The 17,623-nt window shown below is 39.4% G+C and overlaps 2 protein-coding genes across 6 annotated transcripts in view; both read right to left on the bottom strand.

The window, feature by feature from the left end:
• ppfia2 (PTPRF interacting protein alpha 2) overlaps positions 1–6,598 on the bottom strand; it is a 52,333-nt gene extending 45,735 nt beyond the window's left edge. For all 5 annotated transcript variants that reach the window (XM_038738537.1, XM_038738538.1, XM_038738539.1 and 2 more), the window contains exons 1-3: positions 6,500–6,598; positions 2,915–3,079; positions 2,017–2,091 (exon numbers count right to left, since the gene is read on the bottom strand). In XM_038738537.1, coding sequence (XP_038594465.1) covers positions 2,017–2,091; positions 2,915–3,025 — 186 coding nt within the window. In that variant the 5' untranslated portion in view covers positions 3,026–3,079; positions 6,500–6,598. The remainder of the gene's footprint in view (positions 1–2,016; positions 2,092–2,914; positions 3,080–6,499) is intronic.
• Positions 6,467–17,623, bottom strand: part of LOC119918540 (liprin-alpha-2-like) — a 126,500-nt gene continuing 115,343 nt past the window's right edge. Inside the window, exon 3 of the mRNA XM_038739317.1 lies at positions 6,467–6,601. Coding sequence (XP_038595245.1) covers positions 6,467–6,601 — 135 coding nt within the window. The remainder of the gene's footprint in view (positions 6,602–17,623) is intronic.

The raw sequence follows: 17,623 nt of genomic DNA, 5'->3' as shown, positions 1-17,623 counted from the left end.
TCTTTTTCTAATATTCTATTTTTTGTTCTATTATTATTATTGTTGATTTATTAGGTATAATTTTGTATCTGTTTTGTTAAAACTGTGATAAGACTAAGGGTGCAAATTTGCTGTTGCTGAGATACCCCTTGCACTTCGATATTGAAGTTTTTTCAAAATGTGTCACAGTGTTGATTGTTGTCAAAAAACAACAAATGTGTATCCTCAGATTCCCACTGTTTCAGTTTGTTCAATAACAGCAAATTGCAATCAGCAGCAGCAATCAGTGTGTGGCCACTTAAACACCTGTGACTGCTTCAGGTCAACGGCCGATGATTTCATCAGGTAGGGCTGTGTTGTCTAAACCCCTGCAGGGAGAAGGGACTCATACCAGACCTCCATCAAAAATCAATTACTAGTTTGCTGGCACTTGGCTCTGCCTGCTTCCCTGGAGCCTCTGAGGTGTGGACATTTTTAATCGGCAAAGCCAGTTTAACTGCCTCTTTCACTGCCTCAAAGTCCACTCACTCATCTGTCCACCGCACTGACAAGTGTAGTAGTGTTAACCATTTATGAGGGACAGCCTCGCAGATGTACTGTATGATCTTTCAAGCCTAGCCTCGCTGTGGTGTGAGAAAATTCTTCAAAGTGCTACGTCCCGACTGAGATGTTTGTCAGAGACTTTACAGTTTGAAAAGCGGACTTTGTCCCAAAGCTGTAAATGAAAAAATAGATTGTCGCATTATTTTTTTTTTTAACTGTTCAGTGCCCCCCGTTCGCTCCCTTTCTGAACAGATCCTTCACCGTCCAATTGTGGTTTAGAACACAAGCAACTCGTCCATCTACTTACTGTTCCATCCAAACACATCATTAGTTTATCTGTTAAGCCTTACTCAAATTTCTCACCTTCACCCTCTTGCCTCCACACCTTGTCAGATGTGCTTTGACCACCTGCACCCCTGCACTCTTATTAACACACACCACCACACACATTGCTTCTTCTTCCCACCTGCCATCTCTATTTCTGTCTTCTGCCTCTCTTTGCTCTTTTGCATTTCCTCTTCTCTCCAACCCGATCTCACTGTCTGTCCTTCCACCCACTCCACACACCAACCTCTCCCCCTCTGCTTTTCACTCCGTTTTCCCTTCTTCTTCTCTCCTCACCAACTTTTATTCTAGGCCTGAGTGTCAGACTGGCATGTCTGCTGTCAGCCTGAGGGTTTTTCTCAGCTGGAACAGGACCATCTGCACTGCAAGAGTTGCTCTGGCACTTGTGCCTGCTTGAGACAGGAGGTTGAGAAGGAGTTATGCCACCATACTAAAAGTGGCCACTCTTTTGTCAGCGCTATGAATCATCCACTCATGTGCACAATGTTATTTTGTGTTATTCCCTGTAAAGACGAGGGTGAGTGAAGCCTGCAGAGGTGCTCGTGTTGTTTCTTGGTGTTTGAGTTACATAATTCAAGACACATCTCTGGACACATTTCAGGTCGCATCACGGTATGTGTTTACATCCTACATCATACATTACATGTCTACAGTATCTAGTATGCAGACTTTTCATATTGTTGTTTCCATACTTTTAACTTTGATTCTTCTTAGATATATATTTTTTAAACATGTCTTTCTTTTGTTTATCAGTAAATATGAACTGTGCATTTGTAGCATTGATTCTAAAAATAAAACAGCTTACCATGTACATCTGGGTTATATTGCATTCCTATTCATGCAGCATGTTTCCATTTTTCATATATTTCCATATATATAGACATATAGTATACACTATGCATGTATGTTATTTGGTGTTACTGTGATAATCCAAATTCCCCATAACAATCTGGAAAAAAATGAGAAATTGAAATGCTATATTTTACAATAAAAATAACCTGTGAGCAACTACTTGGCATAGAGGACTTCACTTCATTTTGTTATCCATCCATCCATTCATCACCATTGAGGATACAATACCACAAATAGTGCACTAAGAAGATTCAAATATATAACAAAATTAAATATCTTAAACATAGCTGCTCTTACCTCCTGATTGGCTGCTGTGAGCTCCTCCTCCAAGGCAGAAACCCTCTCCAGTGACACCCGTAGTCTCTCTCTTACCTAAAAATCAAAACAAACAATCATGTATCATGATCTGCCTGCTGATCTCCTCTCTAATGGACCATCTTATTTACATGCGCACTGAGCTGGAATGATAGCAAAGAGTCTGGCAGAGAAATGCACTATTTTTTTAATCCCAGTCTAACATATCAAGGGTTAACACAGCAGAAAAGAAGCCCTGCTGCTGCAACAGAAAGTCCTCTTTTCCTCCCGTAGCCTTACAAAGACACTTTGCTCTGTCTTCAAAGCAACATTATGATGCTTTTATTGCTTTTAAAGCACAAGTTGCTGGGAGGAGATTCTCTTCCTGCTCTCCTCTCTTCCTCTGTGAACTCAGAACGTACTAGTCTTCTTCTAGGATTGTCGCGTGTGATGGAAAAATTACTCGCACCGCGTGGTGACTGTGTACCACCGTGGCTACGGTGCCAAATCTCAGAGGAGGTTGATGCTGGATTTGAAGTTAGCCATGGTCCAAGTCAGGATGGCCCCCCAGCTGCCCAAGATAGCTTTTATTCCCTTGAACAGCACGCCATTGAACATTATTTATAAATGATGGCTTTTAGAGGACAGGATGAATGGATTATGGGGCAGATGAGATTTCACACAGGGGGCTAAGGTCACAAATCAGCAGGCTGTGAGGAGGAAGGAGAAATGCTGTGGCTGGGGCAAAAACCAACAAATGACAACAGGAATACACAGCAAATTGCAAATGTAAAACAACTAAATGACATAACATCAAGATACAGCAGACACGTGGATTCCTGATGCTACTCTATACGCGGCTTAGGCAGAAACCTTAAAATCAAAATGGAGGCAGACTTACCTTCTCATCGAGGGCTTTATGGTGTTCAAACAAGGACTTGAGTGCTTTGAGGACCTCAACTTCACTAGAGACTCCCGAGGGAGACTGAGCCTGCCGCTTGACCACTGTCATACGAAGTGACCGCTCGTGTCTGGACACCAGGCACTCCAGATGCTCCAGGAGTAGCTGAAGAGACACACATGAGAAATCACTGTTAAAGCTGAAAAGTAGAAATCATCCTCCTGAGTCAAGTGCTGGTAAAATGTATGCATCATGTGATAGAATCTCAAATTAGAAAGGGTTTGCTACACACCAAAACTCAACTTGAGATCCACTTAACAAAAAAAAATTTGCAGCCACTGGAAGAATAAACAATGCACCCATGTGTACTTCATCAGGTTCGCTCGTAGAACTTAAAGACAAATCAGCATAATTACAAATGTAATCCAAGTCAGACGGCAGACATTTTGTTTGCTAGCTTGCTCTGCTAGTATGGCACGCAGCCAACCTTTTTATCATCAACATTCAATTACCATTGTTATAATTATCATCATCTAGATGATTTGATACAAATTGTTAATTCAATTTATTTGTGCTATTAAGAGTCACAATCTAAACTATTGTAACAGGTGTGCATTGAGAAAATGTTATCGTACCAATAATTTACAGACTAAAGGTATGAAAGATGCAAAAAAGTCATTCAAATCTACTAATTGCAATACTTCCAGCAGTGCACAAACGGGATTATGCTAATAAAGGTTTCTAGGTGGCATGTCAAGTCAACTGCCAACAGAAAGCTTCACAAGGACAGACAAGATGAGATGCAGAGTTGGGGGTTGACTTCAGGGAAAAAAGGTAGGTACCCAGTAAAAACAACTTGGAGTAAAGGACCAAGATGTGATTGGGAGACGGACTGGGATCATATCTTACATATATATATCATTATTTGTGCTGGATTATGGATACACTGTTTCGTGGTGATTCACATCTCCAAGGACATAATATTATATCCCAGAGATAATGATCTGGTTAGAGGGTAAAATTCAAAATGATCTCCCCATTCTTTCTTTGAAAACCTGGCTTCATACCTTCGCTCCACTGGTCTAAACATTGACCGCTGGAAGTTTGCCGAACAAGCTGCAGCTGGATTAAAATGTATTCTGGAGTTAACCACTGGTTGTGAATCCAAGTTCCCAGTTGGTATCCCTGGTGAACTAAAAAAGGCTGCATTTTTTAACAAAGCTAAACAAATGTTCTTTCTGAAACACTACACAGTAATACTATATTCAAGAAAATTGAAAATAAATACAGTATATAAACCAAACATGTAGAATAAAGTGATTAAAGAGGTCATATTATGCTCATTTTCAGGTTCATATTTATATTTAGGGGTTGTACCACAATATGTTTACATAGTTTAATAAAAAAAAAAACAGCATATTTTTGTCATACTGCACAGTGCTGCAGCACCTCTTTTCACCTTGTGTTGTACGCTCCGTTTTATCTACAGAGTGAAGCATCACACTTCTGTTGTTTTTGAGGGCGTGCCTGATTAGCAGGTAGGCGAGCATGACGCGTGTTACATAGTAACACAGATAGGTTACTGAAGTAAAGTGAATGACAACTAACACCGTTGATCTAATATATTCTATATATTTGTGGTTTGTGTCAGTGATAGAAGCCGTCATACCAAGCATCACTTGTAGGTCTTGTAGCTGCAATTCAGCAGCATTATTGTGGGATAAAAATTCATATATGAAAATATGAAAGGTTTAAATAAATACTTTGGCACTTTGGGAAATACACTTTGGGTATTCACTTTCTTGCTCAGATTGGTACTAATTTAAAGTCTCTGTCTGTAAGGCTGTCACGCTAGCTGTCCCCCTGTTTCCAGTCTTTGTGCTAAGATAAGCTAACCAGTTGCTGGCTCCAGCTACATTCTGAATGGACAGACTAAGCGGCTGGTGGCTGTAGCTGTATAGTTATCGCACAGGCACAAGACTGGTATTGATCATCTCATGTTACTCTTATCAATTAAGCGAATAAGCAAATTTTCCAAAATATCAAACTATTCCTTTAACCATGCATGCGCTAAAATTGTCACTTATCCAATTCTAATCAGTAACATGAAGTCTATTGCACATTACTAACAACACAATGCATAATATTTTATCCCCTCTTTGTTCCCATTGCACAAGCAAAATGTATGTGTCTGGTATTTCCTGCAGGTTGAGGCAGGTACATTTTCAATAAAAAACATTTTAGCAGGTGGAAGTGATCAGAATCTCTGCAGGAGTGGGTGTTACCAGTTGGAAATCCTGTAGGAATATGTGCATGCAGGGTTGAAATACGACCCCATGCAGACCTACGTTGTAGTTGGTAGGAGACTGAGTGCCGTCTCTTCTCTTGTCTGCCTGACATAACTGTCTCTTAGACTCTCATCAGTAGCCATCATGTCTACATACTGTATGTACTCCTGCACACTCAACAAAATGCCCACAGTTGAATCAATCAGTCTCCTTCAGTTCAGTAAATATTTTCATCCTTTTTCCTCTCTGATCATGTCTCTGCATGGCTCGAGTCTATGAATTGAATGCATCTTAAACAACCAATAAAGTTTCCACTGTCATCACATTTGTTGCCAGATCCCCAGTCCACTGACTGCCTGCACTTGCCTTTGGAGATTTAATTATAAACTGTACCATACCAGCGACAAAACCCAGCTTAATTAAAGTTTGCTTGGTAATTGCCCAGTGGAAGATTTGAGGTGATAATAAAGTGAGAGAGTGAAAATGACTTTTGTCTGTGCCTGTTTCTTGCAGCTCATGTACCCCCCATCTGTTTTTCTCAGTCGCTGTTGTGCTAAAATATTGTGCCTCCATCCATTGAAAGATAGTGCAGGACTGTAAATCCACACTTAATCAGCAGTGGGATGGAAAACAGAGTCTTATCTGTCAACAGCAGAGTGTGCTTACAGCTTTAAAAAAAGGAAATGTTTCTTATTGAAGATGCAGGATTTCAGCTCCACATAATCGGGCTGATAAGCTAAAGTCTTTGGTTGTTTTTTCACCCCCAAATTCTTTGACCTGGACACTGCAGGGCATCAGTGGCATTTGGACTTAGTTTTACTGTTGAGCAGCCATCCATGTGAAGTAAGTGGAAAAATATTCAGGCAGAATGTGGTGAGCAAATGAGGTATGTCTGGGAATTGGAAACAGACAGTGCACATGTTTGCTTCAGTGCTTCCACAGCCTTAAAACCGTACCCACTAGATAGCTTAAGCTTTCTCAGGACACTGTCTATCGCATTGTGCAGTTGTTTTTTGCAGCTGACATGAGAATTTGGGGCAAGTTGTGAAACTTAAGAAGAACTTGTTGAATGCAAATTAAACAGGGTTGGATATAGAAGCAACAAGCATAATCATAAACTTCCTGCCTTTGCCCAGAAGCTACTGAATGCCTCAGACTGTGAACCTGAACCTGAACATGAACGTGATTGTCACGTTAAATCAGTGGCACATTTAACAACTTTGGCAAGATTAATTAGTGGCAGAATGTTCACTTTAGTAAATGATTATAGATGTGCATCAATGCAGTCAGTCCTCACCCTGGTGTTGTTCCTCTCGGCTTTGAGCTCAGAGATCTCCTCCTCCTTCTCCAGCAGCTGCTCCCTGCAGGCGTTCAGCTCCTTGGTCAGCGCAGCAAACTCCTGAGCAATCAAAATAAGAAAGGTAGAGGATGGGTCAGCATCACACAATACTCTGCAACAGCCTTAAATGTTGTAAGGTACAGTGATGCAATGCAACACAAGGCAGCAGGAATAATTAGATAGTAGCTGGCTGTAAGCATTAAAATATAGATGAAAAGAAAATGTAATTACTTGCCATTTATCAGATACTAATTATGCAGATACCAATATATTGGTAATAAGATAATATCAACCAGTATATTTGTATACTTATTATTAGGAACATAAATGTATATATGCAGTATTAGCAGCAATGTCATTTTTATTGTCATTGTATCCTGCATGTAATATAAGGCAAATATCAAAACTGCTAAAATAGAAAAGAACTGTTAAGGAAAGCACACTTTTATGTGATTAAGGATTACAATGGCCATATAGGTTGATAATAGAATTTAGATCACAGAGAAGCTTGACCACAAAGCCATCGCTTCTATTAGTGTCTACAAACTGTTAAACAATGAAAGACTTTTGTAAAAACACATATTAAATCAAAAGCAATCTATGCTGGAAAACAAAACCAAGGTTACAACCACAGGCATTTCAGACAAATATGGGTCAAAAGATGAACCCAAAAATACAACAGTCCCTTAGTGACAGACACAGATGTACCCCCTTTGGCAAACAAAATAATGTCTTATTCTTTCGCATTAAGACACTGATGCTACTGTTGACTTAATTTGTCTAATCTAACAAAGGTATTATATTAAGAACGGTTCAGCCCTGCCATTAGATCTGGGAACAAGGGTTCAATCCATTGTACAATAAGGGGAAAGGATTGAATGGTCTAATGGTAATCTGTGGACAAAAGAGAATTGGCTCTATACAGTGGTGCAGGCACGGTGCCAGGTGTAGTGAATTTACACCTGTAGTATTTACTGACAGCACAAGGGAGGACTGTGGTTTGTATTGACTGTGGAGAAATACTACAAATAAAGCATGTTACTATGGATAATAGCTGAAATGATATAAATAGCTGTTTGTGATGGAGCAGGACATCAGAAAATAATCTCACAGGTTGAGCTGAACTTCAGTGGACAGATTGGACGGAAACCAACATAATTAGGAAAATGAGGAGATACTATAATATAGTGACCCCCAATAGTCAAAGATTCGATGCTTCGATGGGTGGAGCCTGATTCGTCAGTCAATCTTACAGTCGAAGCTTCGTGTTAAAACATGGATCATGCCATTTTGGCGATATGGGGGTGCTCAACGTCTGATTTTACATAGAACTACCAGTTTTCTCCCAATAAGTTAATATACATCCTATTACAATATACATTTCAATGTTTAATGCTGTAAATAAACATAAAAAGAAAAAAAAAATCAATAAATGTTTTTAAAGTGGGTGAATAAATCCAAAATTGTAACCCTAACCCCGGGTCGTCAGTGCGCATGTATAGGCGTAGTGTGTATGTGTGTAGTTGCAATGGAGGAACACTTGCTGAAGAGACGGAGCCCCAGCTTCACTGGTGTTGTGCTGAGTTGTCTGCACCTCGCGGGACCTTCGGATAATTTATCATTTGATGAACCACATAAAGAATATTTTATCGTTTTTAAACAGCCAGCTACTTGAAATGGACCCACAAGGAACCGCGACATACATGCAGGAGAGAGAGAGAGAGACAAGAGTGAGAGAGAGACTTGCGATCGGCGTACACAAAAACACACGATTCGACTATCAGTCGAGTATAGGCAGGACTTGATGATTCTGATTCGACTATTTAAATCCTTAGTCGGGGACAGCCCTACTATAATATGATACATAACAATAACGATGATTCAAAAGACAAATAAGAAGAATAAAGAGCAAGGAGGGAGAGGAGGAGAAGGTGGGAAAAGCAGCAGAAAAGGAGGGAATATGTTGGAGAAGACAGGGGATGAGAAGAAGGATAAAAAGGAAGAGAAGAAGAAGCAGGAGGAGGAACAAGGAGGAAAATGAGAAGGAGAAAAGGTGGAGAGAAAAAGGAAAAAGGAAAAGTGGAGGGGAAAGGAAGAGAAGAATAACAACAAGTGAATGGAAAGAAGATAAGCAGGAGGACAAAGAAGAGAAGAAGAAAAGAAGAGGTAGAGGAAGGGGAAAGGAAAGAAGCAAATTATTTCCACAAAATAACATTTGATTCAATTAAAAGGTTTAAAATATTTCTGTTTTCAGAGTCGTTTTTGCACTAAAATTCAAATCAATACTATGATTAGTCTCTATTTAGCTTAGTGTGACTTCTTTCTTTGTTACCAAGAGTCAAAACTCTTTATGGGTCTGAAATATACCAGCCTGTCATGACATTTCCTCTGCCAGGCCATCAGCTTAGCTCTCTCACTGTGTGTGTCTCAGTCCATTTTGCTGCAGTGGATACTGACAAAAGATTTAAATACGCTTGAACTGCATTTATACACATAATTACTGCCTGATCACCCTGCTGCTCCTCCCCAGACCCAAACCACAAACACAGTCTTCCAGAACAGTTGTTTTCCTGAACACAGTTTTGATGCACAAACTCACTCTGAGCTATATTACATATGATAATAACACTCAAACAACCATTAGAGGAGGAGACACAGTCTGTCGCTCAGGAAGACTTCAAACCTTTGTCCCTGTCATCCCAGGCTAAATTAAGCATAGAAGAGACATGTCTTTGGTGCAGGTCACGTCAGGCAGTTACAAAGGAATCCAACAGAGACACAACTGTCTCAGTGCGATTCCTGAGTGATGGGAGGGGTTGTGTTATATTTCAATTTAGAACCGATTGATGTGACACAATAATCAGCATTCTCTCTGTTTGATTTCAAAAATGAAAAAGAGAAAAAGTGTGTATTTATTTGAGCGCACAGTATGAATGTCAATTGCATGAACTGATACATACAGTAGCCTGGTTCTCAAAAGCAATGGGTTCAGTTTATATTGCGAAAAGTACTCTGAGACTTAAACACTCAATTCTCAAAAGCTGTCAGATAACTACAACTTGTGATCTGTCTATCTGAGAACACATTGTAATTCAAAACCAGAATACCATCTGCCCTTCAGGAGACAAGGACAATAACTCAGTGTTACAGACAAACTCCAGGGAGTGTGGCAATATTGTGTCTCGTGGCTACAGTAGCGCAACAAATCTTTATAGACCTTATAGAGTGACAAATCCTCTCCACAAAGATATCATACTCCATGAAAATCACCAATTACTACTGACTCTCACTCTGTATTATGAGTGAAGATTTTGAAAAAGTCACGTGGATTTACTTATCTGATCAAAGACTAGATTTTAGATCTATAGTACATAGGTACACAGCATAGGTAGGAACATGAAGGAACATGTCCCCTCTTTCCACATGGGATGAATAGTTTGAAATCCCAGAGTTGCAAATACTGGTCATACTTATCTCAGATCTTTACTGGACCGTAACTAATATATATAGTATAATAAATGATATTGGGAAGACTACGGTCTAGACCTGCTCTCTATAAAAAGTGACCCGAGATAACTTCTGTAAAGATTTGGTGCTATATAAATCAAATTAAAATTTAACTCTTTTCTGGCCTGTTAACTAAACTAAATCATCACTTCTGTGTTCTCGTGATCACCACTTAATTATCTCCTAATGAATTAACATGATGTAGTGCTCATGCCAGTTAATTAGATTCACATGTACAATCTCATTCAATCCCATACAACAGCCCTGCTGTAAGTCATATCTTTAAGGCGCATGATAAAACTTGATACTATTATAATTTTGGTGGGGTTGATGATCACATTTTTCTGAGATTGATGTTTATCTGTTGCTTAACTGACAATGATATTTGAATGTCATCTTTAATCAAAAGACACAATGTCATTTCCACATTTGTCAGACACTAAATGAGTTGTGTGAAGTGTGCTCTCTATGTGTGTTTCTTTCATTTCTGTAAGGTAACTTGAACAACATCAGTGGCGCAATCAAGCTGGAATGTGGGCAAAACCAATCATTTGTTAAGTAGTGATTCACAATTAGTCTCAAAATGACAATATTTCCACTGATTTCTAATCAAATATAACATGATGTATGTGTCGTCACCATTGCTACATCAAGACCACAAAAGCAAAACCAAGTCAAAGTCCAGCCTCTGAACCTGACATCTCTAAGACCAGTAAAAACTAACTGGTCTACAAATATGAAGAAGCCTAACGTTAAACTGTCAGGACAAATTTGTCTATTATATGTAAGGGCCTGCCGAGTTTACTTCTAGATAATCTACAGAGCCAGATCAGGTCAACTGTTAGGACCCAGTTACCATAGCAATAGGAGACAGGACAGAGGAAAAAAAGTCTTATATAGAATTTAAAATCAGATTGTAATTGCTGTTGTACAATATATATTTTAGATCGTATTAATGATTTTAACATAAAGAGAATGTGTGCACATTGCTTAATTGATATTATTATATTTTCACTGTTACATTGGAGTTATTATTTACTAAATATCCAGAATCCTACTGTTATTTGGCTGCCAAAAGCATGCAAATTCTCCACAGTGATTCATTCTGTATTAAATTATCTTGGTAATAATCCGCCTCACTATTATTTTTCCAAACTCAGTTTGTGCAGTAGGTCAGGCAAAAACAAAAGAAGCTTAAAGCTCATAAATCTCCCTCCCAGAGGAATGTAGCTAATCACAGTCACCTCCTCATAAGAAAAAGCCCTTCTGCAAATTGCATCATTTGCTTTAATGCTTGCGAGACTCAACAATCCCCTGCTTGTACTCTGACTGTGCTGCTAAGTTTCAACTTCTGCAGCAACAGTCTATAGTATACTATTCTCTCTCTTCTTTAAATCAGCCATCTCAGAGAAACCCTTTCTATTAGAGCTGAGTTAAAGAAAGGGCTATGACCCCATGGCAAAGGAGATGTTTTTAATTGCCTCTTCCTAAAGGCCACACTGGCAGGACCTTGACAGATTATGGGCTCCAGTGAAACAACATTTCACACATTATGGTGGCTTCCGGGACATCCACTAAATTCCTGCTCTACAATTCTAAATAATCTTTCCATTACACAGAGAGAAGTTGTAACAGAAGCTAGGAGTGAAGAACAGACTTCTGCACAATTCTGCACAGACCTCTGCTTTACAAAGAAACTGGATGTTGGTATTTGTGACAGTAAGTGTTGTAGCTTGTGGTCCTCGTACTAAACCTGGCATTCTGACACCCACTTTAATTAACTTCTCCATGTTCTGTCAGCTAGCAATGTCTTAAGCCAAATGTGGTAGTGTATTAAACACTCAAATAAACACACACAGGCTAGAAGGGAGTGTTCAGATTTTTAAATAATCAAAGGCCATGCTCAGACAGGCACCAAACCAGATGAGGTAAAGCTTTAGAAAGTAACCAGCTAATGAATTTCAACAGCCGTTTGCATGAAAATAATCATAGAAAAAAGAGAGGCAAAAGCTGAGTAGGCATTTCTACCTTATACAACTAGTTTGACAATATGGGGAAATACTCTTACTCTCTCATTTTCTTTTTTTTAGATGAGTTATGCTAGCTAAGCTAATCACCTCCTGGCTAAACCTCCATATCTGATTGAAAACAAACTGGAAACAATCTTATGCTGGCACAAGATCTTACAGTCTTTATGCACTATTATAGTTGTACTGTAATATTATTACATTACATTATAGCAGAGATCATTTCTTTGTGTCCACCTACAGACAGCAAGAAAAATTTGCTTCAATAATAAGGTCCTTCCTTAATTTTATTTAAAACAAGTCTACCTATCACGCTTGTTTGCATTTCTATTTTGTTGTATGTGCAAGTTAATGGCAACGTCTGTAACACACATTATAGTGTATCCTGGCCACGCTGCATTATTCACAACACTGAAAATGTTTCTTTCCATTCAACAATGTTTATTTTGCTCCTTCTCTCAAAGAAAACACAACCTGGTAAAATGTTATACCCAGTAAACACTGCCCCCAGCCACTGCTCTCATAAATAACCTGAAAATGGGATGGTAGGACAGAAAGATAGAGAGCAGTGAATGGCCGAATGCACTGTGGTGGAAACATGACTCAGTGAGCACAGAGAGGAGTAGAGTCCTAGCATATAAATAAAAGGTGCAGATGCACATGCAGGGCTTGCGTGACAGAACATCTTCAATGCATGAGTTAAGTGGACTTTCACCTCTGATATTGTTTTACAAGTTGAGCAAAGGTAGAGAGTGATGTACAGTATACACACTCACACATACACACAAACACACAGCAGACACGATCGGGAACTCCCTCAGGGGTGGTCATGAGAGCGGTGCTTACACTACTCAGTTTTACCAACTGTTGCCCAGTAGAGATTTCTAACAAAAGCAGAGCTGTGGTTGATGATAATTAGGAGGTACGCTGAGGCGACTGTCAAATTAGGGAAAAATTAGCATATGTGAAAATACTCATGTCTGTACATGTTGGTTGGTCAGCAATTTCTTTTCAAATGTTATCCAGGGTCATTTAATCAGTGGCCAGTTTTGATGAAGTGTTGCAGGTTTATTTTATAGTCCATTCAAACAGCTGAGAAGTATAGAATGCCACTTGGATGAGCTGAGGTTTTGCTCCAAGCCTCTCTCTAGCACTATTTTACCCATGACCTGCTAGACCACTAGCCTCCCTCCTTCCTCTTTTCCCCACTTCTCATTACCTGGGCAAACTGCCTAGCACTGCAATATGTCAGGTATGTGTGAGTATGAGTGTGTGTATGTGTGGGCATTGAGTCTGCCTAGTAGGTGAACTCTAAATGAAATGGCGGACAAGGCTTCCTCCCTGAGTGGGCCAACTGTCGGCCAGAATTACGGCAGCAGCTAGATTTTAATAAATAAATAAAAATTGGAGGTGTGCTTCTGCAGTAGAGTCATGCTTCCAGGCTAAAAACAAACCTCGGCAATTGGGCATCACTCTCAGGAGACACGGAGAAGTGGTGGTGTGACTGACAGCATGCTGATTCACCAAGTGAAACACAGAAAGCAGCTCGAAGAAAAAAAAAAAAAAAAACCTGCCATCAATGTGATAATGCTACCTCCATCTCAGGTGAAAAAGCTTCAGAAATATTTGTAAAAGACCAAGGGCACATTCTCCAAAGCTTAAAATGAGGCAAATAAGATTAAAAAGGAGTCAATAAGAGAGTAGAGTGTAACCTTAAGACACTCTTCTGAAGACTGAATTAGACAAATTTCATGGAAGAAACAGCAAAAGGAGCTCTTTGTGAATGCACCGTGACTCTAGTTTGGTGTACCGAAAAACACACCGGGAAAGTACCAGATAATAAGCAATAAGCACTAACAGAAGCCTTACTGTGATATTTGTGCTTTCTCAATTACTATATCTGAGTTTCTGAAAGCTCCACTATACTGTAGGTCTTTAATATTTGATAAACAGTGTTATATTTACAGGGTAAGACCAAAGGGAGAAAGGAACAGAGGGTGGCTATAAATAAATGATGAGATGAGCCTGCTGCTATCAATACAAACGCTGCACTTCCCATGGTTAACAAATGTCTACACACGCAAGAGAGTGATGGTGTACTAAAATGGACCACTATCACTATGAACAAATTTGAGCATTTAAATCTGATGAACGAAAACCTGCAGCTTTAAGCCTGCAAAATCAGGATTGGGATAAAACAGGGAAGATGAATAATGTCTTCTTTCAATTCCTATGCACCAGCTGTAGGGTTTGGATTTTGGAATGGTGGCAGGTTTGTTAATATGGTCACTTAATTGATTTTGAAATGTCCCAGTCTAATGTTGACAGTCATGAGGAACATTTTAGTAGCCAACTGCAGCTTGTTCGAACTGTATCGGAAATTCAGGACCAATCTCCCATAAAGTGACTGCTGCTACGGGCCACATTTAGAAACCAAGAGTAATTTGACACTGCTGATGTAGCATGTTACATGCCGTAATCGGCGTCACAATCTCCACCTCCAAGACAAGGCAAGGCAGGTTACATGTTGAGACTTCATCATCAATACATCATTTACAAAATGTGTGTGAATCATGTTTTGTGCTTTGATATTATTCAATCGAAGATTTCTGAGTAACGTGAAATCAAAGTTAACTGAGCAAAGCCCGATATGAAAAATATATATATTCATATGAGCATTTGAGGTGCGTGTCAATACTTAACATTTCTAAAACTTAATGTTTTAAAAATCTGCATGGAAAAACCTCAGTATTTACACCTTATCAGGATAGTGAAAAATACGCGTTTTTATAGGCTGACTCTTCTGAAGCTGTTGGTTACAGAGAAAAGGAACCTCCATTACATCAATCACACAACAACAGCAGCAGTCCACTCAGGACCAGTGCCAGCTGGATTCTTGGTCTACATCTTGCTGACAAAGAACAATCGGTCACAAAGACTTGAGCTCGGACACTGAGGAGCCAGAGAGACCTTGCGGAACAGCCATAGCAAATGAGCTTCAGCTCTGTCAGCAGGCTCATTTTCATCAGCTTTTGTAAAAACATCAAGCTAGATTGTATTATTCTTTCTATTCCATCTCATCTTGATAAAACAATATGCCTGCCTGATTATATACCTGTCCTCTACAAAATCCACATACATTCTAATGGCACTTCACAGAGGTAAATCAGGGCGGCATGGCTCAAGAGGTAGTGGTTGTCCAGTATTCAGAAGGTTACTGGTTCAATCCCTGTCTCCTCCAGAGAGTGTCAAAGTGTCCTTGAGCAAGGTACGCTTTGAATGGTTGATGGACCAGAAAAGTGCAATATAAATGCATTTGCCACTTAAATCATTTATGCATAATGAACCAGACAAAATGAATCATTCACAATCAACCATTAACTTACAACGAGCCAGTCATGAATGAAGGGAATTCTTTCGGTTGACTAATGCAATGTTGAATATTCAGCTTGATTGCCTGTGATTATTTTTGGAATTGGACAGTCAAACAGTTTAACGAATGAACTAAAAAGGGACATAAGGGCAAGCTGCATACACAAGGGTCAGTTCTTGAAAAGCACAATGAATGATTGTCCTGAATGGACTTTGAATGACATGCCGTGATGTGACGGTCAGGGCAGCAGGGGACCAGTCAATGCACTGAAAAACAACAGCAGAATAAAAAACATGGGATAGATAAATGGAAGAGGATTACTGCAGGGAAAGTACAACAGACAACATGTACAGTAGACCAAAAAATGGGGAAATGAAAGGTCAGTAAGGGTGTTTGTGTGAATAGATGTGTGTGTGAGAGAGAGTATAATGGAGTTGAGGGTTGGAGGGGTGTGATTTACAATAACCTTTAGCTGACGAGGTAAGAGGGGTCGTCTCTATGCTGTAAAGACCCCTTGAGGCCAAGTTATAAATCTGAGTGAGGTAATTCACAGCCTGGCAATTTACTGCCCTTTGAGCATGTAATAGCTAATTTTGATCTCTTTGAACTCCTGTACAAGGACCTGGGACACCTCTGTAGCCTCTCATCACAACATCAGCCACAGCCTCCAACCTCTAACCTCCAGAATTCAGGAGAATAAAAGTGATTAAGTGGAAATTTGCCTTTTCACAGGGATATTTGAGGATTTGTCTAGGTGGTAGAAGAGTAATGAAAAATATTCATGGAAGCAGAAGTAGTTTTTTTCTGCAGACAGTGTTGAGTAACTGGAAGTTTCAAGCCTTGAATGAACATTAAAATATGTGAATCATCAGAACAAAATATAAGCGACTGCATTAGAAAATACGGGGTTGTTTTATAAAAAGTACAAGGTACAAGACTGCTGAACAACACTTGTCAGTTTTCAGAATTTGGGTCAATGTGAGATGAATTCAGCAACTACTTTTGTTTCTAATTGTAATAACAAAGCCTTTTGAATTTGTTCCAGCTCTGACTAGCTTCTTCATAGCAACAGTTGCTGAGGCTCATGGGTGTTTTAGTATTTAGAGCCACCATCCGTCACACCAAACTAACTGAAATAAATGATTTATCTTCCAACTATGAACCACAATATAAGCCTATAGTATTGTTCTATTATCCAGGAGTATTAACTATTTAAATAATAGTATTTATGTATTTTAAAGAAAATTGATGATATTGTTACAAGAAAACTTACTTTTTACAATAAAAGATACTTCTCCCACTTTGCAACTCCATTAGAAAGAGCCAATCAGAGACCAAGCTGCTTTTGTGGCAAGATTAAACTGTAAAATACTATGGGCAAAAGCCCCCCCCCCCCCCCCCCCCAAAAAAAACCTCATATCTGTACAGTAAAAATAGAGCTAGTGCCTTATCGTTGCAAAAACACTGGAAACATAATAAGAAACATACATAATATATTCTTTAATTTTGGATATTCAAACTCCACCTCGTAGTCTTTAAGGCATCAAACCAAAGGGAATAAATGTTGCAGTCTGATATGCTGTGGACAGCAAACAACTGCCAGTGCAAAAGAGATCCTCTTGCATATAAGAGATCTGCCTGGACTTGTGCGTATGTCTGAGGATTTTTGATTGTGGGCAAATGAGCCCCATCTCAAGATGGACTATTTAGATTTCATGGGGGAAATGAGAGTGAGGCTATGAAAGAAATTATCCCATAGACATCCCTTCTCCAATACAGGCACTCTCGACTTGACACATTCAGCTCCAGTGTATGGTACAGTGATAAATTGATGCCCCTGCAATGCATGGTGATACCGTGCCCATATAAAAAAGGTCATGGTGGGGGAAAGCGTTTTATTATCCGATGAGAATGCTTGTTTTTTCACTTGTTATGTTCTGTCAGACTGTTCTCATTTGTTCCGAATATTTAAACCATCCCAGTGTCGGGCATCCAAGCACCAACGAAGCTGCATATCTCTGTGAAACACCCAAACAAGCATGGCCGTAAATGTCACACCATCCATCATCTTTTACCCATAGAGAGCAGAACGCTCCAAAGCGGACAAATAGTTCATGTTTTGTTTTTTCAGGGACACAGCTGCAGCCGGCTGGCTTTTGGTTGATGTGCTGTGAT

Source organism: Micropterus salmoides, unplaced genomic scaffold, assembly GCF_014851395.1.
Source record: "Micropterus salmoides isolate LMB-PRFRI ecotype aquatic unplaced genomic scaffold, ASM1485139v1 Ms_hic_scaffold_23, whole genome shotgun sequence".
NCBI classification, from domain to species: domain Eukaryota; kingdom Metazoa; phylum Chordata; class Actinopteri; order Centrarchiformes; family Centrarchidae; genus Micropterus; species Micropterus salmoides.
The sequence above is the reverse complement of the archived record's forward strand: the minus strand, read 5'-3'. Positions and strand labels throughout refer to the sequence as shown.